Source organism: Geotrypetes seraphini, chromosome 8 (genome assembly GCF_902459505.1).
Source record: "Geotrypetes seraphini chromosome 8, aGeoSer1.1, whole genome shotgun sequence".
NCBI classification, from domain to species: domain Eukaryota; kingdom Metazoa; phylum Chordata; class Amphibia; order Gymnophiona; family Dermophiidae; genus Geotrypetes; species Geotrypetes seraphini.
The window spans coordinates 175,937,818-175,963,163 of NC_047091.1; the positions used below are offsets into that span (position 1 = coordinate 175,937,818).

The window sequence follows — 25,346 nt, forward strand, 5'->3', positions numbered from 1 at the left end:
TGGTTGCCGTATGCTTGAGGGTCCATACCACATGATGACGTTGCTGCTTAATTATCCACTCAGCGGTGCGCTTGCAAATTTAAATTGAACGTGTTTTCAGCACAAATGCTGACAGAAACAGATGGAGAACATTCCTGTTTCTGCAATACATTGTAAAGATGGAGCGAATTTCTCCCATGGGTAATTATAATTAAATGCTAGATTATGTGCCTGCTTGCCGTTTTATCTTTTGAATTTCCAATGAAGTCTGATGGGTTTTTACTCTTTCTTCAAGCAACGTTCAGAAACTTTTTGCCTATAAGCCGCCGAGTCTTTTGGAATCGTCAGCATTTATTGTGAATGAGTGAACACCAAATAATCCCCTGAGGAAGTCGACTAGTGAAACGGTCACAGCCACCGCTGGGATTGCAAGATAAGTGACTTTACATCAGATTTTGATGATTTTGATTTAAATTGTTTTTTTTTTTTACTATAGTTGGTTCAACGGGTTTTTTTTGTATGGGACATCTTTGACAAGTTGCTCTTTAGAGAGATGATTCCGGTCTTTTGAATTTTGGACCGGTAGCTATTAAGCAGGCATATTGAATACTAAAGTATAGAAAAAAAAAAGAAAAAATATACACTTTTTTGCACTTTCACTACATTAAGAAGGGGTTTTTAGACCAATGATAATACCATTTGTCCCCCGAGTGCCCTTGAATCAAGCAATGAGCTTTGTGCACGGGGCATTTGAGGTCTTTTCCCCTGCTTAGTAAATACACTTTTGACTTTAAGTTGTTTTGTTTGGTTTTGATATCATTTGTTGTTTTGAACACAGTTTTGCTGACATTTTTGTATTTTGCATTCCTTTTGGCCATCTCCCTTTGGATTTCTGAAGTTCGGAGCATTTCTATGGTTCTTCATGTACAAAGCCAACTCATTTGGAGAGACGGTCCTGAGAGAAAAATGAACTTATTACACAGTTAAGCAAACGTCAATGTCCTAGCATGACACAGAACATATGACAGAACAACAAAATTTTGTTTCTATCTACACAATTTATCTTGCATCCTTCATCCCAGTTGTCTTCTCTACGAAGAAAGCAACATCCAGTGGATGCTAACCACAAAACCACATAGAGGTTCTCTTAATGATCAGCAGAGAAGTATTCTACCCTAATTTTGGTTTTCAACAGGACCTATCAGACTAAAAATACCAGTATCTTTTCAGGAAATTTATCAATACAAATTATGAACACCAGAATATATTAATGTGGGGTTTTTTTCCCATTTGTTTTATTGTGGTGGTGGTGGTAGACGTGTTTGGTTTTGGTTGGTTGGTTTTTGCTTTCACTGAGAAAGTTGGGGAGACGGTGTTGCAGTGAAGCAGTGCAGAGGGGAATCTTGAACTCATGTCCCTGGATTTACTCAGAGTTCCAGTCCAGTCCTAAAAACACTAGACCCCCCATCCCGTCCTCTTCTCTTTGCCAACTCTGTTTAACTTTTTCATCTTACTGATGCTGAAAACAGAACTGTTTTCAAAAAGCACGCAACAAAACAGCCAACTGAAGAAAGACGCAGCATGATGGCTGAAACGTTGGCTCCACTTACTCAGACACAGTAAGATCCAGATAACTGCAACAATCATGACGCCAGCCATGGAAGCCTAAGAGAATATAGTCAACTGTTTATTTGCTTTTGACAATTAAAAAATAAATAAATAAAAGGAAAAGCAGACCGCACCATTACTCAAGTCGCTCCATACCAAAAAAACTTTTTCCACTTCACACAGATATGAATGTGAATTGCCAAATTTTTCCACTCAGCAGTAGGGAGAGAGGGAACAAAAACCCTGCAGCCTTGGGCAGAGAAGACTTCCATTTCAGCCTAGGAAGGCATAAGGGCTGCCAGCAAGCTTGTGGCAGTGTAGAATTCCAATTGTATATCCCCCTTCTTCATCTAAATAACAAAGAAACAAAGACCCCCTCAATGCCTTTGATATGCAAGAAAAATGAGAAAAAGAAATGGCCGAGCTTCTGAAAATCATAGCAAACAGCAAAGACTTTGCCCAAGCACATTTCATAGGACTTGAAAAAAAATTCTACCTAGCGCGCTGCTAAAAGTGGGGGTTTTTTTAAAAAAAGATTTTTAAACAGAAGCAGAACATCATCATTCACCAAGTGTAGCATGGGCCCTGGCCTCTACCAACAAAAGCTGGAAAGAGAAGCAACTGAGTTCAACTTTAAATAGACAGGAGTAAATTGTATGCTCAGAAGGGTAAGGTAATTACAGATAATTAGCGTGTATCTGATGCAGTGACCTATGGTAATGAGGCTGAGTGGAACAGGAGCTTCTGCCCCACGACGCCAGAGTCTGGGCTCGCTGACAGAAAAGCTGGCACCGCCATCTCAGCCCTCAACGCACATTATGGTGCCCATTCCAGGTCAGCGACTCCATTGACAACAGAGGACGGGAAATTTCCTGACAACAAAACCCTCCGACTACTGCAGGCGCTAAAGAAGTCAAGACCCCCATCAAACGTTATGAACAGAAGATCATTTTTAAAACAAACATTTTCCACTCTGCTCATAGCCCTAACTTTAGAGAGGGACAAGGAAATGATTGTCTCTGCTCCAGAATTTAAGTTTTAAGTTTTATAGAAATTTTCTCAGGGTTCGTGCGATGTTGGCATTTTTTTTTTTGCCATTTGAAACGGTGCCCGGTTTCATGTGGCCCAATGACATAAGGCCTTCTACAATGTATGTCTGCACACACAGCAGTGCAATGAACCTTTCCAAAAGTTACAATAGCCCTTGATTAATTATTGACTTCCTACAATGGAGTTCATGAAAAAGGTAGCATTTACTATGTTAAATTGATATCTCAAGCCAAAAACCATCAAAAGGTGGTTATATCTATTCTGGAAGCTCCCTGCGTTGGGATCTTAACTCTAATCTCACTTTCACTACAGGTCACCTGAACACTCAGGGCTTCCATTTATCCAACAGTAATGTGACAATATTGGCCATCTTAAAAAGTACAAGGAGGAGGCATTCCTCCCCCCCCAAAAAAAAAAAAACAAAGATGATGAAGGATTGAGGTCATGATATGAAGTTGGAAGAAGGAAGATTCATGGGAAATGTGAAGAAATACTTTGCTTTAAATGGGTTAATGCTTTATTTAGTTAATTTATTGAGATTTGTGAACTGTCTTTAAGAAGAGATTCACCCAAGGTGTGTACAACAGGTATAGCTCGACCCTTATGTTGTATTAACACAACAACCATAGCAAAATGACCAATTGTAAGCATAATGCACCCTGCAATGAGACAGACTTGGAATAAAGCACATTAAATCCTAGTAATGGCATGCACTTAAAAAAAACAACAACACAATAGAAGATTCATATAAACATAGATATGAGATTCACAATGTCAAATGAAATGCAATGGTTTGGGTCCCAGATGAAGCCACATTATTGGTAAATGAGGCAGGTCTCAAAAGCAGGACTGCTCCCCCTGTCTGTGGTTCTCCACTGTGACCTATGCCCAGCAGTGGCGCTCGGCATGAGGTCTGTGGGTGAGTAAAGTGTTCACAGGCCCAGCCTCCTCCGTCTGTGTGGGCTTGCTGTTAAGACTGCAAAGCCCAAGCAGAACCCTGGTCTGCAAGTACGTGGTGACACGCAAAGCCCTGTGCCGACTGCTTCTACTGTTACTTCTACTGCAGCAGCTGCTGCCTTTATGCTTCAGAGTACTGCGCTCAATTCTGGTCTCCTTATCTCAAGAAAGATATAGCGACACTAGAAAAGGTTCAAAGAAGAGCGACCAAGATGGTAAAGGGGATGGAACTCCTCTCGTATGAGGAAAGACTAAAACAGTTAGGGCTCTTCAGCTTGGAAAAGAGACTGAGGGGAGATATGATTGAAGTCTAAAAAATCCTGAGTGGAGTAGAACAGGTACAAGTGGATCGATTTTTCACTCCATCAAAAATGACAAAGACTAGGGGACACTCGAAGTTACAGGGAAATACTTTTAAAACCAATTGGAGGAAATTTTTTTTCACTCAAAGAATAGTTAAGCTCTGGAACGCGTGGTAAGAGCAGATAGTGTAGCTGGTTTTAACAAACGTTTGGACAAGTTCCTGGAGGAAAAGTCCATAGTCTGTTATTGAGAAAGACATGGGGGAAGCCACTGCTTGCCCTGGATCGGTAGCATGGAATATTACTATACCTTGGGTTTGGGCCAGGCACTAGTGATCTGGATTGGCCACCGTGAGAATGGGCTACTGGGCTTGATGGACCACTGGTCTGACCCAGTGAGGCTATTCTTATGTTCTTATATCAGGAGGAACAGGAGTGAACAAAGGAGAGGAGCCAATGGCATAGTAAGGGGGTGGAGTGAGGAGGGGTGGTCCGCCCCTGGCGCAGTCTTTCTAAGGGAGCAGCACCCTCCTCCTCTCCGCCCCTTCCACCCCCACTCCTCTCCTTGCCGCACGCAAGCGACCCTTTCCTTCTCCCCGTACCTTTTTTCTTTCCCCGGCACAAGGTTGCTGTCCGCATCGGCGCTCTCTACAACGTCACTTCCGGGCGCTGCTCCACCTTTACTATGCCACTGAGAGGAGCAGAATGAACATCTGCTCCTTGGTTTCCGTCATCATCTGGGGGGGGGGGGGGGGGGGTCACATGAATTTGTGTTAAAATGGGATTCATACTGGATAAACCTTTGGGAAGCACTGCTTTAGTGAAACCAAAAATCAAATACTATGGAACTACATATCAAATGTTGAGCATACAAAATTACTTCCAACTATAAACGCTGTGATAAGACCACAAACTCTATATTTTGACGCCATTTTGAGAATTACTCGCCTAGGATTTAGGTCTTTTTGCGTTCCGCACTGTCTACGCACTGTCTACGTTTTCCCCTGATGAAGCCATACCAGGTGAAACGGTGGCCCCGTTGGGTTTTGAAACAGTGCTGACATCTTACAAAGATAAGTGCTTGTTTGAATATATGCACTATCTTATATGATTTTTATGATGTTTGATATCAGATAAAAGATGTATATACATCTGTCTTAACAAAGTATTTAAATAACTTATTCAAAAACTAAAAAAATTAAAAAAATACAAAAATATTAGAATAATATAGTACGTTTAGTACATGCCATTTGCCAATGATGGAGACTTCGACCGAAAATTGTTTCTAGCAGTTCTTGCTGGTATACTCGGTCTCTGAGGCATGGCATAATATAGAGTTTGTGGTCTTATCACAGTGTTTATAGTTGGAAGTAATTTTGTATGCTCAAGCACTGCTTTAGGACATGCCTGTAACAATGCCAGCACAATAAAGATGAAACGCGTTAAAGGGGACACACTGAAACCTTCAAACAACAGATATGAAGCTCATAATGTCAGCAACATACAAATGAAACACCTTACTGGAGCATTCATATAGCATAGATATGACCTTCCTCTATTAAGAGGGGACAAGTACAGCTGGAACACAGAGACTGAAAAGACAGGCTAACACGGATGTAATTGGGATAAATAAGTTGGAGGCTAGACTGAGGGCAAAATTATATGACAGCCGAATAAGGTATTGTGATGGTGTAGAGTCGCTAATCACCCCAATCATCGCTGAGAGAAAGCTACATGGAGAAGCCCTATGTTAATAGCTGCTGGGTATGGGTTTTTCCCAGCAGGCTGAGCAAAGCAATCTCATTTGCATGTTGAGCCAAGCTGAAAGAGTTCTCACCCTGAGAGAAACAGGAGCTTGCAGACAAGACCCAGCGTCCAGAAAGATAAGTAGGGAGCGTTCCTGGCAACAGGAATTTCTAAGAGCAACCCTTGGTGGGATGCATGCTGGCACCTGCCTAACCCCCAGTAAGCTCAAACCTGAACTGACCAGTAGGGACCAAGGTACCAAGAGAGCAGGTCTGTGGGGACTAAGGCATTGGGAGACCTGAGTGACCGGAAGTGTCTGATGGTAACTGAAAGAGACCTGAGTGACTGAAGTGACCGTTAGTGACCAGAAGAGACCCAAGTAATGGTGGTGATTGGAAGAGACCAGAGACGGGTGGTGACTGGAAGAGACCCAAGTGAGCAGTGGTGACCAGAAGAGACCTGAGTGACTGGAAGTACTTGGAAGAGACCAGAGAAAAAGAGAGACCAGAGACGGGTGGTGACCAGAAGAGACCTGAGTGACCGGAAGTACTTGGAAGAGACCAGAGAAAAAGAGAGACCAGAGACGGGTGGTGACCAGAAGAGACCAGAGAAAAAGAGAGACCAGAGACGGGTGATGACTGGAAGAGACCCAAGTGAGCAGTGGTAACCAGAAGAGACCTGAGTGACCGGAAGTACTTGGAAGAGACCAGAGAAAAACAGAGAGAGAGAGACCAGAGATGCCTGAGTGACCAGTTGGCAGTCTCAGCCAACAGCAACAAAGTGACCGCTCAACAGATATGTAGAACCGGTCTCAGCTACAGGGTGTACTGCAAGCTAAGTCCGGATTTGAAATGTGGAGAGGTCAGTCACCAGAGCCATTAAAGACTTTCACCTGCTTCGTAAAGAGGTGATGCTTCCTGAGACAACTTAGGGGGCCTCAAAAATGTCTATAGGACCAACGTATTCTTTAGCTACTCTGATCCACTTTGTCTGAGGGCTGGGAAACTGTCCCCGTAATGTTTTGTTTCTTTCCTTTTCCTTCTCAATTCTGTGGTGCTCCTTCTTCCCAGTACTTCTGAAAAGTGCATTGTATAAAAACTGACTTTTCCCTTTTCCTCTTATTTGAAATAATACAGAGCTAAAGAAATCTTTGGTCATGTTTTTGCCTATTTACAGTAATTTTGGTACTGTGTCATTCCCATCGTTTGTCTTTTTTCTCTCTCTTATTTTTGTCTGAAGGCCAGGGAAAATCAGAGATAAGAGTTTTAAATCTGGCCCTGTAGGGTACTGATAACTACTTTTTGCAGCGACAGCGTGACAGTCACAGCGTTTACAGCGCTCTATCAGTTGCGCTGCCGCAGTCTGAATTAATTGAATCGTGTGCCAACTCTTTATTGGTCTGGCCAAACCACAAGGCATTAGAGTAGTCAAGCTGTGATGTTATCACAGCGTGAACCACTGTGATCTGACCCATCCTCTCAAACTTTGCAGAGAGATTTCACAGTTGCAGAAGTAATTTTCAAAGGTTGCCTGAATTGGGGGGGGAATCAAAGTAAGTGATAAGTCCAGCAGTTTCCCAAGATATAATTTCTTCCTCTACAACAAAAACAAAGCAGTTTATAACAACTATAAGAAGTGGTTTGAACAAAAAGAGCTTCAAGATCAGAGAGGGTACAGAAGAAAGATTCCTGAGAAAATTAAAAAGTCACAGGATAGGAGGCAATGTTCTGTTGTGGATTAGGAATTGGTTATTGGACAGAAAACAGAGGGTAGGGTTAAATGGCCTTTTTTCTCAATAGAGGGAGGCGAAATCAGAGTGACAAGTGAGGTGATTAAATCCGAAGATGTCATGAAACCATTCAAAGTTGTTAAACATATGTGGATTGTGAAAATTTACAAGAAAACCTTAGGAAATTGGAAGATTCGGAATCCAAATAGCAAATGAAATTTAATGTGGACAAATGCAAAGTGATGCACAACGGGAAGAATAATCCAGGTCATAGTTTCCAGATGCTAGGGCCCACCTTAGTCATCAGCACCCAAGAAAAAGATCTAGGGTGTCATCATAGGTAATATACTGAAATGTTGCATCCAATGTTCGGCAGCAGCCAAAAGAAGCAAACAGGATGCTAGGAATTATTAGGAAAGGGATGATAAATAAGACCAAGAACATTATAATGCCTCTATATTGCTCCATGGTACGACCTCAACTTCAGTATTGCATACAATTCGGGTCGCCATATCTATGATACATTTCTTTTAAGTTTGTCTCCCCTTATTTTGTACTTTTGTAATTTTATTACTTTGTACATCGCTTAGAATTCGGAATAAGCGATTAATCAAATGTTATAATAAACTTGAAATAGAAAAGATTCCAAGAACAACCAAAATGTTAAAGGAGATGGAACTTCTCTCATATGAGGAAAAGCAATGGAGACTAGGGCTCTTCACCTTGGAAGACAGATGACTGACGGGAGATATGACTGAGGTCTACAAAATCCTGAGTGGTGTAAAACGGCTAAAAGTGAATCGATTTTTTACTTTTTCGAAAACTACAAAGACTAAGGGACACTCATTGAAGTTGCGTGAAAACGCCTCTAAAACAAACAGGAGGAAATTTTTTTTTTTTTTCCCGTTCAATGAATAGTTAAACTGTGGAACTCGTTGCCAGAGAGTGTAGTGACAGCAGTTAGCACAGTTGGGTTTAGAAAAGGTTTGGACAAGTTCCTAGAGGGGAAAAAAAAATCCATAATCTGCTATTGAAGCAGCCATGGCTTGCCATGGAATCGGTAGCATGGAATGTTGCTACTCTTTGGGATTCTATATGGAATCTTGTTACTGTTTGAGATCCTGCCTGGAATCTTGCTATTCTTTCAGATTCCGAATCTTGCTACTCTTTGGGATTCTGCTACATACTGTGACCTGGATTGGCCATTGTGGAAACAGGATACTTACTGGGCTAGATGGACCATTCGTCTGTTTGGCTATTCTTATGTTCTTGTGTACACATTACTTGAAGAAATTAGGACGGAACAGGAAAGGGCAAGAGGTCTTTGTAAAGGGTCACATTTTTTGTCCTTATTACTGCAAGCTGTTAAGAGCAGATCCCAAGTGTTGGTAATTCTGATGGGTACATCGGTTAGAAAACTCTGGTTTAACGTCAACGAGCCGGGTATCTTCCAACCTGTACCTCTTCACAGTACAGTCACATAAAGGAGACAGCTAAACAAAATGATAAAGGACAAATTGATCATCCCCCCCCCCCCCCCCCCAAAAAAAACCCCAGTATCTTGACATTAACACCTCTATATTGTCTCGAGTGTTTCCTGTGGAAAAAAAGCACATACCGTGTTTCCCCGATGATAAGGCAGGGCCATCAAATAAAACAGCCCCCCCTTTTTAGAAAAAAATGTAAAATAAGGCACCCCCCCCGCAAATAAGCCACCCACCGATACCTGCGCTTACCCGAATCGGGTGGTACGGTGGGTGACTCCGTGTGGTCCCTCCGTCTACCGTATTTGCCTCCATGGCTGCGTGCCACGCCTCGTCATGAAGTGAAGAGGAGGAAGTGACAGGACTGCAGCGCGCGCACGTGACTCCGCGCAAGGAAGCACAGGCAGCTTCCCTCATCCCTCCCTAACGGAGACTGCAGGAGTTTGTTCACGGCCAGAACATCCAATACAGGTAATAAAATTCTGTTTTTTTTTCAACAATAACTGTGTACTGTAGTCTTCTTCATGGGTAAATAAGGCATCCCCCCGAAAATAAGCCCTAGAGCATATTTTGGCCTTCCAAAAAAAATAAGACAGTGTCTTACCATCGGGGAAACACGGTAAATCTTTCAGCATCAATATTCTATTTGCTTGGGGAACAGAAAATACTTTGGCTAAATCAAACTTCTGACCAAGGTGACGGAAGGCCTCTCAGGAGCCTGCACGGTTTGTACTTTGAAAGTTAGTGGTGAAATTGTGTATAGGAACTTGAATAAGCAACCAGCCCAGGAAGCCGGTGAATGAGCGCAGTGCCTGAGACGATAAACAGACAATGGCCATTTAACCCAGAAGACAAAAGAAGGCTCTGCATGAACTGAAAAACCTCCCTGGCTGTGTTTTACAAGAAGCAAACAAAAAGAAAGAACTGTTGCTCCAGACCACCTTTTTTTTTTATTCCATATCTTTATTCATTTTAAAAATCAACATCAAGTGCAACATATCAAACCATGTACAAAATAAACAGCACTTAATACCATCAAATGATATAATAAATACATATCTCTTCCCCCCCCCCACCCACCCACCCTTTCATACAGTATAAAGACAATCAAGAGTAATACAAGTGATCAAGGCAAACAAAATTACATACAAATAATAAATTAAAGGCATATCCCCCCCCCTGCCCACCCACCCACCCATCCTGGATGTGTATAATCAAAGGGCTAAAACTAATAATCAATCTTTATAAAATTTTGTCAACGGGTCCCAAACCTCCTTGAATTTCTTATAATGTCCCAATTGTATTGCACTCATACGTTCAAATTTATAAGTTTGGCACAAGGATTCCCACCAAAAACTAAAGTTAACCTGTCCCAATTTTTCAAAATAAGCTGTATGGCAACTCCCGTCATGATGAGAAGTAGTCTCAACAGCTTGCAAATGACCAAACTGGAGCCCTCCAAAAAACACACATGCACCCCCGAATGACTAAACCTCAGGTCTGCCCAACCGAAACCCCAGAGTTCAGAACACAAAATAACAACAGCTGTACTCACGTGACGTCGAGCCCGCATTGCATACAGCAACCGCCAAAAGATCCACAAGCTGTATGAAAGTGCCAGTTGATGCCGGCAAATGCCGTTTGTTCATCACCAACAGAGCAGAAACCCAATGAACAGGGCCGGTAGATGCCAGGAAACGCCGGCTGCTCAGCACTAGCAGGGCAAAAATGTAGCTGAGTCCCTTTTTTTGGGGGGGAAGGGAAAGAAGAAAAAATAGGGACTAAGGCAGACCCTCTATCATCGGAGGGAGGGTGAGGCAGGGACATGGGGGGGGCACCAAGTGTAACCTCTAAAGCCAGCACCGTTCAGCCGGACACCCCTGTCTCACTGAAGAGAAGATCTCAACAGGAGAAAATTAAGGCCCAGTCACAGCCAGATTCCAGGAGCTAGTTGAATAGCGACCATCACCTGCTGGGAGATAGAGAATACTGAAGATACAGGAGGAGTGCCAGCCAATAGGACCACCTGTCAATCAGTTCTCTATCTCCGCCTGCTGGTAGATGTGTGCTATCCCATTGGTCTCTGGATTCATCTGCTGCTATTGCTAAGGAAATGGAGTTATTGGACTCTTGGCCCTCAATAACATACCAAACAGCACCACGTCATACGTAAATGCCAATGGAACTTCCAGTATTCTATTTATTTGATCCCAAATGAATCGCCAAAATTTAAGTTTCAAGTGACAAAAGAAGAGCACCTAATTAATTCCTATGATTGGGCTACGGAGTCAAATCTTTTTTTTTCTTTTATCATTGCCAAGTCATATAACATTTCTGGCTGAGATTTAGCTCACCTTTTTTCAGTAGTAGCTCAAAAGGCAGGTTGCATAGAAATACAGCAGATATTTTCCTATCCCAAGCGAATTCACAATCTAAGGCAGGTGTCCCCAACCACCAGTACCGGGCCGTGCCAAATCAGACTGCACAGAAATTTTTTTTTTAATTTACAGTATAGGAAGTCCCCGGATTCTGGCCCGCTCCCTCCTTCTTCTTCCCTCTAGGCTTCTGGGTCAGCCGCGGGCTGTGAGTAGGAATTGTGGCCATGGCTTTGTGAAGAAAAGTATGACTGGGAGGAGGGAGTCAGTCAGAACAGGTAAACACTCATAGGAGGAAGGCATTAACTTGGGACACAAATTAGAGAGAGGGAAGGATGAAGAGGAGCACACTGGGACATGAGAGAAAGGAGGTGCATTGGAACACAGAAGAAAGGGAGGGAGAACAAACTTCGGTCAAAGGATGGAAAGAAGGAAGGAGGGAGGGAGTAAGCATGAACTTGGGACATAGACTGGAGGGAGAGAGTGAGGGAAAGAGATACGGTAATAGAAAGTGAGAATTGTTGGGAATGAGTGTCTGAGTGAGAGGGAAAGAGATGATACACATGGGGCAATGAAGAAAGAGGAGAACTGTTGGGCATAGGAAGGGAGAGAGAATTATTGGCATGGTGGTGGGAGAGGAGCGAGGTAGAGATGCATGGGGAAGAGAGAGATGAGAGGGAGAAATATTGGATGTGATGGTGGTGAGGGAACAGTGGGACGGATGGAAAGGGATGCAAGAGGGGCCTCAAGGAGGTGAAAAAGGTGGGAAGAATACTAGGATCAGACTTTGGGAGGAGGAAAAAAAGGAGATTGAAAGACTGGGCATCCAAATGGCAGATGAAATTTGATGTGGACAACTGCAAAGTGATGCACATTGGGAAGAATAATCCAAATAATAGCCACTTGTTGCAAAGTTCTACAACGGGAGTTACCACCCAAGGAAAAGTTCTAAGTGTCATCATTGACAATACATGCTCAGTGTGTGGTAGAAACCAAAAAAGCAAACTGCATCTTAGGAATCAATAGGAAAGGGATGGAAAATAAGACAAAGATCAATATAATGCCTCTATATCACTCCATGGTAGAACTTCACCTTGAGTACTGTGTGCATTTCTGATCTATGTATCTCAAAAAAGATATAGCAGAATTAGGAAAGGTTCAGAGAAGGGCAACCACAATGATTATGGAGATTAAGAAAAGACCTAAGATGTTAGGGCTCTTCAACTTGGAGAAGAAACTGCTTTAGGAGGGAATATAACAGAGGTTTACAAAATCCTGAGTGGAGTAGAATGGATAAACGTGAATTGATTTTTTTTTTTATTCTTTCCAAAAAGTACAAAGATCAAGGGATACTCAATGAAGTTACATGGTAATACTTTGAAAACAAAATAAGAGAAAATATTTTTTTCACTCAATGAATAGTTTACCTTTGGAACTCGTTGCCAGAGGATATGATAATAGCAGGATATCTGGGTTTAAAATAGATCTGGACAGAAAACAATCCCTAAGCTTTTAAGGCAGACATGGGGAAAGCCACTACTTAACCCTAAGACTGGAAGTATGGAATCTTGCTACTCTTTGGGGTTCCAGAATCTTGTTACTCCTTGAGATTCTGGAATCTTGCTATTCTTTGGGGTTCTGCCAGGTATCTGTGACCTGGATTGGCCACTGCTGGAAGCAGGATATTGGATTAGATAAACCACTGACCTGACCCTGTGTGGCAATGTTCCTAGTTCTCAAAAGTTTTAGCCCAAGCATAAATTCTGTGTATCTTATTTCTGCATAGCAGTGCTCTATCCAGTCTGCATTATTTAAAAAAAAAAAAAAAAAAACAGTACTACTTCTAACAACACTTGAAACATCAAAGCTATAATGAAATTCAACCAATTTCCTCTAAAAGGAAATATTTTGTTTTATAGTTTTCAAACAATTTCCAAGTCATACAGAAACTGACCTACCAAACTTGTGAAGTACTTTTTGACATTTTCAACTCAGTTCCCTAATGATCAGTTGGGCTGGAAAGAAAACTCCACCCTTCCAAGAACAGCATCAAGTTCTCCTTCAGCTGGACGATGATCACTGAGGATCTGATTTCACATCTTTTTGTTTAGCAAAGACAGCCAGAGCAACAGCTATAGTGTGAGATGTTAGTGAGTAAGTATTATGTGAAAAGGATTAATCTGATGTACTAGTTTGATGAAAATAATTAATTTGATTTATTACCACAGTCATTAGTATGCAGCTAAGTGCTAAATGCAAATTGCGTAGACCAGTGGTTCTTAAACCTGTCTTTGGGGAACCCCCAGTCAGTTGGGTTTTCAAGATATCTCTAATGAATATGCTTGAGCGAAATTTAATAATTATAATAATAACTTTATTTTTCTATACTGCCATAGTCAGACGACTTCTAGGCGGTTCACATCGAAAGAAGGCTGGACATTCAGCGAATTACAAATGCGTGAGGGGAATGTTACAGAAGAAAAAGGGTTGAAGGGGAGGGAATGTAAGAGGGGTTGTAAGGGGAGGGAAGTGAGAGGAGTTGCTTGAGAGATTGCTTCGGCATCCTTCCTCCTTTTATTCCACTATCCTGGAATTCCTCAAATCCAATTTCCTCCAGATCCACCCAAAAACTAAAATTATCCTTCCCCTCCTTAAAAGGCATATCCCATGTTGGTAAACTAGGGTCTTCCCTCCCCTTCAGAATCACTCAGCTCTGGAATAATCTTACTTCCCCTCTTCGTAACTTGAGTTCCCTTCAACTATTCCGTAAGCATCTGAAAATTTGGCTATTCTCCAAAATATAACCTTCTTCCCCTCTCTGGTACTCTAAGCCCTAACCTCTCTTTATACTTATTTCTATAATTCCATTGGAGTTCCGTTCTTCCCCAACTCCTGTAAACCGTGCCGAGCTCCACATTGTGGAGAAGATGCAATATATAAACCCAAGATTTAGTTTAGTTTAGTTTATAGGGGGAAAAGCATGGTGAGCGAAGGTCGGTCTGTTTAGGTGATGAATTTGTCAAACAGAGCGGTTTTGATTGATTTTCGGAATGCGTTGTAGGTCTGTCTGGTTTTATTTATGTAGTTTCCCAGCCAGAATTGTTGTTTGTTAGCTTGGAACATGAAGGTTCTGTCAAGGACGGATTTGTATTTGCAGCCAGTGATTTTAGAATAGGCGAAGATGTTTTTGTTTCTGATTGTTTGTGTGGGGTTGTGTAGTAGAGTGAAATGCGTTTGCAGGTAGGAAGGTGCTAGGCCCCAGATTTGTTTGAAGCAGATGCATGCAAATTTGAACTGTATTCACACTTCCATTGCATGCCTACTCCCTACTTTATAGACAAATCTCACTCATGCATATTCACTAGGGATTATCTTGAAAACCCGACTGGCTGGGGGTCCCCCAGGTTTAAGAACTACTGGCATAGACCATTCCCTAAACCAGGTTGGGTTTTTTTAAACACACAAAGTCCAATAGGACCTAAGCCCATAATCATATATCATCAGAACCTTGGGGAATTCCAAACAGTACACATTGGGGGTAATTCTACAAGGATCCACCAAGTTTTAGACATCAGAAATGCATGTAAATGGTGGCATACTAGTCACTTATGCATATAAATGGCCTTTAAATTGATACGTGGCGTGAATCAAATCTGCTGAAATGGAAGGTAAGTATACAATCACTGCCCAAGGATAGATGTTTTCCAACTAACCATAAATCCTTCCATTTAGATAAACTCAATCGGCCCTCAGAAATGCCACCAGAAGTTCAACAACCTTTCATAACAACTGGCTTTATGCATCCGATCCTCACTGGGTTGTTTTATATTAAATTTTTGTATCAAATGAGATGAATATAAGGTATCATATTTGAGTGTTCTAATACTTAGCTTGGGTGGTGAAGTGGCAAGGGATCAGCACGCCAACATGTTTCACCCTTAAAGGGGTGCCCTGAAGAAACCCCTTTAAGGGTAAAACATGTTGGCGTGCTGATCCCTTGCCACTTCACCACCCAAGCTAAGTATTAGAACACTCAAATATGACACCTTATATTCATCTCATTTGATATAAAAATTTAATATAAAACGACCCAGTGAGGATCGGATGCGTAAAGCCAGTTGTTATGAAAGGTTGTTGAACTTCTGGTGGCATTTCTGAGGGCCGATTGAGTTTATCTAAATGGAAGGATTTATGGTTAGTTGGAAAACATCTATCCTTGGGCAGTGTATAAATGGTCTTTATGCACATAAATGACCTCATAGAATACCAACGAGCAGAAAAGTGCACGCCATGATGGCATGTACGTTTCTGGTAGGCATGCACATGGGGCAGATCTTGCAAATGCATGTGTAAATTACAGACTATAATTTACATATGTTCTGGCTAAAATCTCATGAGGAATTTGAAAGCCCATTCATAAATACGCTGCAAGAAAATACCGATAGTAGCTTCCTCAAAAACAGATAAAGAAAATTTTATAAATAATTTATTGAAGAGTTTTTAAACATGATATTTGGAAAATAGTGATAAAAACAATGATACCGTATACACAATTAAAAGATAAAAAAGATGATATATAATAAGGGTATGTAATGAGGGCGGGTGGCCTATGATTGAAACTACGAGTGACTAATCAAAGCTGATGCTATACACTTAACAGTGCAGCCACTCAGTCTGAGGCTCCCTCTCCACCTATACGTTAGAATACAGGTGAAATAGATAAGAAGAATATAAGAGTGGGCAATATAATAATAATAATTTTATTCTTATATACCGCCAAAGCCATAATAGTTCAAAGTTGGTGTTGCTCTTTTTCAATGAAATTAATGTTTACAGTGGTAAATCCATTGAAAATATATTAACATAGACTGGCTAAAATCTAGAAATGTTCAGCCAGAAAACACAGAGAGGGTCAAAGTGCACCAAAGAAATATCGAACAAAAAGCATGAAGAGGGAAATTCTAGATACGGTGCCGTTTAAAATGGCAAGCAACAGCAAATTTAAAAGCACCTACCAGTGCCGGAATTGTACCTCTGGAGGCACCTATGGTGCCTAATGCCACTATAGGCGTGGCTAATGCCCGAAGTGGCGTTAGGCGCCATAAAGCGCCTACGCAGATGCAACTCACGGTAAAGATAGGCGCCTGAAACGTAGGCCTTCAAAACCCTGGCCTACACTTCCGGTGCCAATCTTTTCCGGAGGCGCAATTCTCTAAAGGGCGCCTTCACATGACCGACACCATTTAGAGAACCCGGGCTCAAGAGCCTCCACAAACTGAGACTTACCTCCCCCCCCCTCTTCTACGAAACTTCACTAGCGATTTTTAGCGCAGAGCGCCGCGCTGAATGGCCCGCATCGCTGCCGATGCTCATTGAGTTCCTATGAGCGGCGGTAGCAGCGCGGGCCATTCAGCGCGGCTCCCTGCGCTAAAAACCGCTAGCACAGTTTCATAGAAGAGGGGATTAATCTTTATTGCATCAATAAAGACTTAAGGGTCCTTTTACAAAGGCGCGCTAAGCGTTTTTACGTGCGCAAACCACGCACTAAACGCTAACATGTACATGTTAGTGTATGGATGCGTTAGTGGTTAGCGTGCGCTAAAACGTCTAACGCACCTTTGTAAAACAGGGGGCAAGTCTCAATTTATGCTATTGGTGCTATTTATTTATTTGGATTTATATCCCGCCCTCCCAGAAGAGCTCAGTTTACATACATACATACATAATAGAACAGGGGTAGGGCACTCCGGTCCTCGAGAGCCATATTCCAGTCGGGTTTTCAGGATTTCTCCAATGAATATGCATGAGATCTATTTGCATGCACTGCTTTCAATGCACATTCATTGGGGAAATCCTGAAAACCCGACTGGATTATGGCTTTCGAGGACCGGAGTTCCCTACCCCTGTAATAGAGCATAACAGGATATACATATTCGACAAAATCTATAAATGTGCATTTATGCCAGCTAGAGGGCTGGTGTAAGTGATCGTACCTTAGTGCAAGCATATTTTGGACCAAATTCTTTTAATGGCACCAAAAATTATAAGTAAATAAAATGAACGCTAAGAGCTACAGAATAGCATGCAGTGCCGGAGTCCATGCCTAACTTTTAGATGCAAAGGTTAAACTTTACACCAGCTTAAACCTGGTATACATCCCTGCCCTTAAATTAGGCCCAGATCAGGCGTATTCTGTAATAATGTGCACAAATTCTTAGAATGCTCATAATCCGTCCATGCCCTTCCCCATTTTTAAGGTCTGTGTACAAGACCTGTGTTCCGATTAGCGCCGATAACTCGATTATTAGTGCCCAATTATCAGTGCTATTTGGTTCGTCACTCAATTGAATCGTGCTTTTCTGTGCATCCACTTTTCTTCATGCAACAGCCACATGTGCACGTGAAATCTATCGGTGTACTTCTTAAAACCAGAACTAATCCATCCTGCTGTTAGCAGGATGCAACAAGGAAGAAAAGGCCGAGTGCCTTAAAAACAGCAGCTGCATGGAGCCGAATGCCAGCTGGAGAACAGCAGCTCTGGCAGTGCAATTGTTTTACAAGTCCAACCGCTACACAAAGTATTATGGTATTCTTGGCTTTAATCCAAACTTTTAAAGTCAACACACATCTCCCATGTAGATGAGATTCCCACGTTAGACTTGGCCAAATTGAACCGATTGGTCAGTTTATCAATGGTGAGGGCATATGTCCTTAAGCCAAAAATATCTGTATGCTCAAGACGCAGTGGCATAAATATATATTCATCTCATTTTAATCCTAAGAGATGATACAATTTGTTTTTAGGGACTTAAACTTAACACAGATCAGGAGAAATACGCTGACATTGAACACAAAGAATTTCAAAATCAAATCGATATGAGAATTTTTTTAAATTTCTTTCTTTCCCTCATCCAAGGAGGTGCTACAAAGTAACACACAAAATCAACTAGGGTCCAACCTTGGGATTCAGTGCCCAAGAAAAAGATCTGATGTCACTGTAGACACTACACTGAAATCTTCCGCCCAATGTGCGGTGGCAACCAAAAAAGCAAACAAGATGCTAGGAATTATTAGAAAAGGGACGGTAAACAAGACTAAGAATGTTATAATGCCTCTGTATCGCTCCACGGTGTGACCTCACCTGGAGTTTTGCATTCAGTTCTGGTCTCCTTATCTCAAAAAAGACAGTGGCACTAGAAAAGGTTCAAAGAAGAGCGACCAAGATGGTAAAGGGAATGGAACTCCTCTCGTATGAGGAAAGACTAAAACGGTTAAGGCTCTTCAGCTTGGAAAAGGGACGGCTGAGGAGAAATAGGATTGAAGTCTACAATATCCTGAATGGTATAGAATGGGTACAAGTCGATCAATTTTTTACTCCATCAAAAATTAGAAAGACTAAGAGACACTCGATGAAGTTACAGGAAAATACTTTTAAAACTGAAAGGAGGATATATTTTTTAACTCAGAAAATAATTAAGCTCTGTAACACATTGCCAGAAGATGTGATAAAAGAGGTTAAACAAGCTTGTTTAAAAAAAAAAAAAAAAGGTTTGGACAAGTTCCTGGAGGAAAAGTCCATAGCCTGGTACTGAAACAGACATGGGGGAAGCCACTGCTTGACCTGGATCAGTGGCATGGAATGTTGCTACTATTTTGGCTTTTGCCAGGTACTTGTGACTTGGATTGGCCACCATGAAGATGGGCTACTGGGCTAAATGGACCATTGGTCTGACCCACTAAGGCTATTCTTATGTTCTTACGTGAACCAAGTATAGGACAATGAAACCATTGTAACATCACTTGATGAGGTTGGCTCTGAGGTACTGTGGAATGAGGCATTATGACATCATAATCTCAGCTCTGGAATGTTGCTCTGACTGGGGTTCCAGAATCTTGCTATTCTTTGAGATGCTGGAATGTTGCTATTCTTTGGGTTTTGGCCAGGTACTAGTGACCTGGATTGGCCACCGTGACAACGGGCTACTGGGCTTGATGGACCATTGGTCTGGCCCAGGAAGGCTATTCTTATCGTCTTGTGAAAAGGCTGGAGTGAGAATTGAGCACTTGTAGATCTATTTCAGTCTACTACAGTTGCACCACTCTTCAGAATTCCCCGTCACCATTACGATTCTTAAAGCATATAACAGACATACACCACACTGTATTGACACATTGGGCCAGATTCCATAAATGGCGCCCACATTGTCGATGCCTAGCAGCGCCTAGTCAAATTCCACGCGCAACATCAAATTGTTTAATTGACTTTAATGGGCGTCTTAATTGAAAGCACCATAAAAAGCTTGGAGAACATTTTAGTTTTTATATGATTGGGATACATTTTATGAATTTATGATATATTTGATTCTCCTTTGCTGTCATTATTATAAGTTTTTGTAATAATTATATATATATTTTTTTTAATATGAATTTTATAATATTTTGTTTGATAGATTAATTAAAAACATACATATATAATACTCCTGAGGCAGGCCGGTTTGGCCGAAACATGCGCATGTCGAGTCATTAATTCATTGGATGAATTAAAGTTTTTGGATGAATAAAGGCATTTGAACCATCAGATGAGTTGAAGGACACTTTTTTTTGTGCGCATCATTCTGATTAGGACAATTCCACTCTGTTTTTGTGTATTTGAATTTGTGGTTTTGTTTCCCCTGTTCGATTCTTTGTCTTAATTGAAAGCACCCTAAAAAGCTTGGAGAACCTTGAGGTTTTTCTAAAATAAATCTACCTCCCCAATTCTATATAGGTCACTCAAATTTGGGCATGGAGTACAGATGCCCGATCTAGTCAATTGGGCACTATAATGTTATGTGCCCAGAATATATCGTGGGCAACCCAAAAGAGGGCGTGACCATGGCAAGAGCATAATAAATAAATAAGTAAAAATTTAACTCAAACCAATGTAAACAAACTGCTAGCGTAACTATACTGAAAATATTTGCGAAATACGGTACTTATGTACAATTGTAAAAACTCTAGTTAAATGACATTTTCTGTTTTTCTTCCTTTCTTCTCACGGGCTACATAAAATTCAGTGGCAGGCTGTATTCAGCCAACTGGCCACAGCTTGCCCATCCTTGCTTTACAGCATATAATCCTTTAGTCAGGACTGACAAATACATACATATAAGAGACTGTGAGCTGGCAGCAAAGTGTCGGCTTTTCAGACATGGAATACTTAACCCAACCGGACAAAGCTGGAAGAAATCAGGACTGTGTTCTTTGAATTATCTACAAGAGCCATGCAGAGACTAGGGAGGAAGGAATTTCAGGTAAACCATTCTTAGCAAAACAAGCAAAAAAAAAAAAACAACACTTGCAGTAAAAAGACAGCAAAAGAAAACAAAAACAATACTGCAAGAAAATGTACAGGGTACAGGAATTTATTAAAATGACAAAAATATAAAAACAAAATGCATAAAACTGCATCAAAGCAACTGGTCCCAATATCCCTGTGGGACAGACCCGACACGGTCCGTGTTTCGAAAAAAAAAAAACACTCCTTCGTCAGGGGTCCCTATTGGTAATGCACAGAATATCAGAAAACCAGAATGGCGATATTGGGACCAGTTGCTTTGATGCATTTTATGCATTTTGTTTTTATATTTTTGTCATTTTAATAAATTCCTGTACCCTGTACATTTTCTTGCAGTATTGTTTGCTTTTGCTGTAAGCCATTCTTAGCAGATATATCTACATCTGAGGTTCTCAACCCAGTTCCCTGAGGCACACTCAGTTAGTAAGTTTTTCAGGATGTCCATAATGAATATGCATGAAATAGATCTGCATACAGTGGAAGGAGTGCATGCAAATCTCTCTCATGAATATTGATTATGGCACACCCAGCCAGTAAGGTTTTCAGGATGTCCATAATGAATATACATTAGATAGATTTGCATACAGTGATGGACTGTATGCAAATCTTTCTCATGAATATTGATTGTGGCACACCCAGCCAGTAAGCTTTTCAGGATGTCCTTAATGAATATGCATTAGATAGATTGCAGACAGTGGAAGGAGTGCATGGAAATCTCTCTCATTATGGGAATCCAGTAAACCCAACAAGCTAGAACCATGTTGAGAACCACTGCTCCTACTTTATTTAAGTGCCTAATTATATCCTTCCGATTACCTATTTAAAAGTGCCTTTCTGCTACCCACATAGACAGCAAATGAGAAAGACTACTATCACTTCCAAAAGATCACTTTTATTAGCATGCAAACACAACAAGAGAAGCTTCCTGTAACATAAAATCTTGGAGAACAGAGATGGAGCCTGCCTTGACAGGGCAAGGACGGAGACAGGTCCTACGGGGACAGGGACAAATTTTGTTCCCATATCATTCTCTACTGTGTAGCACTAGTTGACTGGAAATCCATTAAAAAAGAGTTTCCTAAGCAACTTTTGTTGGTATCGTGTCTAAGAAAATTCCAGAAGTTTCACTGTTAAAGTCTGAAAGCAATACTCCATTTTATTTATTTATTTAATGGAAATCTAGAGCAGTGGTTCCCAACCCTGTCCTGGAGGAACACCAGGCCAATCGGGTTTTCAGGCTAGCCCTAATGAATATGCATGAGGCAAATTTGCATGCCTATCGCTTCCATCACATGCAAATCTCTCTCATGCATATTCATTAGGGCTAGCCTGAAAACCCGATTGGCCTGGTGTTCCTCCAGGACAGGGTTGGGAATCACTGGTCTAGAGAAAGTTGATGACATCACTTACAGCTATGTGGAAAGGTTTAGACACCTCTGGTGCATGTTTCAGTAAATCCTATCATGAGTAGAAGCCGACACAACCCGTACATGATACAACTTACAAAGAGGGGGCAAGCCATGTTGGTAGGGGCATGGTGGAACTTCTGAAATAACCTGCTCCGAACAAACAACCACCAACAACACCCAAAAAAAGGTGAAACTGCCTTCAGAACTGGAATAAAAACTTGTACTTTATTGCGTCAATTCTGAACAAGACGTGTGACCCGACACTTGACAGTGTTTCGGCTCTTGGCTGCCTCAGGGGTCTTTGCGCTCTTTAAAATAATGCGCCCAAATTTGATGAGAAAAATCCGATGTGGTGTGTGTACTCCTCACTCCAGCATGAAGCTTTCCTTTTTTTTTTTTTCTTTGGGTGTTGTTGTTGGTTGGACTTTTGGACTCCTTTCTCTGGCCAAACATAAACAAGCCAGAAGAGCATGCAGAATCTGGGTGTGTGTACACATTCTCAGGGCTCTCAGCGATGACCTGTTTATCCTAACCTGAAGCCATTCACAGATGAACTTCAAATCTAGAGTGTGCAAAGAATCTGACCTCATATTATAAAATGTACCAGGATGCAAAGCAAGTCTTAAAGTACCAAGAAGCAATTTTATTCTCACAACTCCACAATAAGTCTCTGTCTACGATTCTATCATCCACAGGCCACCCTGCCAGGAGGTGTATCAAATCCTTTAGTCTATCCTGGATCAACATGGCCTACTCACTATGGAAGTTTGCAACTTTTATCATTCCTGAGTGATCAATGAAACAGAACAGCTTCTTGACTTATTCTACACAAACTTCATATCACTGTAATGAACATTCTGCAAAAGATACTGCGTCCAATAAGAAAATTAATTAGAGTTGCTAACTCACCCCAGATGAACTGAACAAGTTGATCCAGTCCTGGGTATTGCCATGATGGTGTAGTACAAGAGTGTCCAGTCTTGGTCCTTGAGGACTGCAACCTAGCTGAGTTTTCAGGGTTTCCCCCAATAAATATGCCTGAGATCTATATACAGTGCCTCCATTGAACACAAACAGATCTCATGCATATTCATTGGGGAAATCCTGAAAACTCAACTACGCAAAGGCCGAGGTTGGATACCCCTGGTTTAGTTGTTCTCGTTAACTAAAGAAGTGGTTCTAAATTCAATCCTCAAGACACACCTAGCCATTCAGGTTTTCAGGATACCCATAAAGAATATACATGAAATAATTTGCATACAATGGGGTAATGCATGCTTATTCATTGTGAACATCCTGAAAACCTGACTGGATGTGTCCCGAGGACTGGCTTGAGAATCCCTGATCAAAAGGGAATCAATGTGACCATCAGAATAGAATTCAATGCATGAAAATGGACAAAACCAGGACTCGATGGTCTTGTTCGGTCCACAAGTTGTAAACCACAGAGTAAATGCATAATCTGACCAGACTTTAATTATTCCAAAATTGCCCAAATTAATTTAAAAAAAAAAAAAAAAAGAAGAAGAATGTAACATCATTTACTGGAGAAATAAAAGATCCACAAATAAGGAGATGGAGTCCTACCTTTGGCCACTTAGGGTTCAACAATCGAGCTTTGATTGCATCATCCAGAGCCTTTTCATACTGCTGAATTTTCGTGAAGGCTGCAGACCGATTACTGTACAGTATGCAGTTCTGAGGGTCAAGTGCCAGTGCCTCGTTGTAGAGATCGATGGCAGTGTGGAAGTCTCCATCGTGGCACGCCTGGTTACTCCGACGAACTTTATCAATGAATTCAGCCTTGCTCAGCATTGTTCCGTCAACACTTCTCTCTCCAAAAGATTTTGCTCCAAAGACAGAAATCTGTTATCGAAAAAGAAAAACACCGACAAACTAAGAAAGTGAAACCTTTGATAGAAAAATACCAGGGTGTTTTTGCGGGGTTTTTTTTTTTTTGTAGTATATTTTTCAAACCTACCAACACTGAGCAGACCTCACACCACCTGAATCCAAGACTGCGCCCGGTATTGAAGTGTTTTTATATTTAAGCTGGCATCACTAGACATGAAGATTGTTTTCTCAGAGGTCTTCTGTGTACATCGTCTCCATGTGGCATGGCATTTGCTTTGCCCAGAACACAAGAGACACTGGAATGGCTCGTCTTTCTACCTGCACTGTTCCCTCTGTCTCTGAATTCCTACCCTCCGGCATTCATTAACACTAAGGAGTCCCATTCCTGGGCTCACAACTCTAATTAATTGCTTTTGCGTCTGTGATAACATGCTTAGAGGGGAAGTTATCAACACGGACTCCCACTAAGATGTGCTAGTTTACCACCGACTCGTGCGATTTTAACACAGGTCCCATTTTATGCAACGAGACCTAAGGCTCCTTTTACTAAGGTGTGCTAGCGTTTTTACCGCGCTACGCCAAAAATTAACGCCAGCTCAATGGTGGCGTTAGCGCCTAGCGCATGCGGCAATTCAGCGCGTGCTAAAACCGCTAATGCAGCTTAGTAAAAAGGCGCCCCTAGTTTCTAATAACTGGGGTTAACAGTAAAATGACAAATCTTTATATCAGCCCAGGTTAAGAGCTTCCCCCTCTACCCCCTCTTTTACTAAAGTGCGCTACGCTTTTTAGCGCGCGGTAAATATTAGTGCGCGCTAGTCACGTGCTAAATGCATGTTATCCTATGAACGCGTTAGCGGTTAGCGCACGTGTTGATTTAGCGCGCGCTACATGCGCGCTAAAACGCTTAGCACACCTTTGCAAAAGAGGGGCCTTAGTGTTACTTTGAAGGGAATAGGACGATTCAGCGCGGCCGTTTCAGCACAGAACGGTTCATCACAGCTGTTTCATCACGGCCTTTTCAGAGCAGGCCGTTTCATCTCTTAATATTAAAAGGCCCTCTCTCAAAGTCAACTCTTCCAATATAAAGGGAAATCTTACAATATGCCTGATTGATCTGTGATGATGCCCCCTCCACCCACCCATCTGTGATGATGCCCCCACCACCATCTTTCAAACCTTGAAGTCACCAGATGATGCGGAGGCAGGAGAAGACCATGGGTGGGTGAAGAGAAAGGAATGAAGCACCAGGGGAATGAAGGGAGATAAGTGAAGAGAGATAGTGAGGGGCAGCTGAGTGAGTGCATTTGTAGGTCAGTAAGAGGATTTTACAATAGGCCACTCCTCAGTTTTAGAATAATCTTTCCATGTCTCTTCTTTCTTTTAATAATTATTTAGGAAAATGTTAAAAAGACATTTATTTGAAAATTGTTAAATTTTTTCCTTTTTTTATTGTTCTAGTAATTGCTGGTTTAACTTTAACCAACGTAAGGCGCTGACAGACAATAAGACTCGTATA

General features: G+C 41.5%; 2 protein-coding genes across 2 annotated transcripts in view; both read right to left on the bottom strand.

The window, feature by feature from the left end:
* The window catches only part of TTC28 (tetratricopeptide repeat domain 28), a 1,476,681-nt gene that overhangs the window by 1,394,560 nt on the left and 56,775 nt on the right, over positions 1–25,346 (bottom strand). Inside the window, exon 2 of the mRNA XM_033956276.1 lies at positions 23,564–23,842. Within this exon, the coding sequence (XP_033812167.1) occupies positions 23,564–23,842 (279 nt within the window). The remainder of the gene's footprint in view (positions 1–23,563; positions 23,843–25,346) is intronic.
* The window catches only part of CHEK2 (checkpoint kinase 2), a 216,846-nt gene continuing 215,260 nt past the window's right edge, over positions 23,761–25,346 (bottom strand). The window contains exon 16 of the mRNA XM_033956284.1: positions 23,761–23,842. The gene's annotated coding sequence lies outside the window, so the exon portion shown is untranslated. The remainder of the gene's footprint in view (positions 23,843–25,346) is intronic.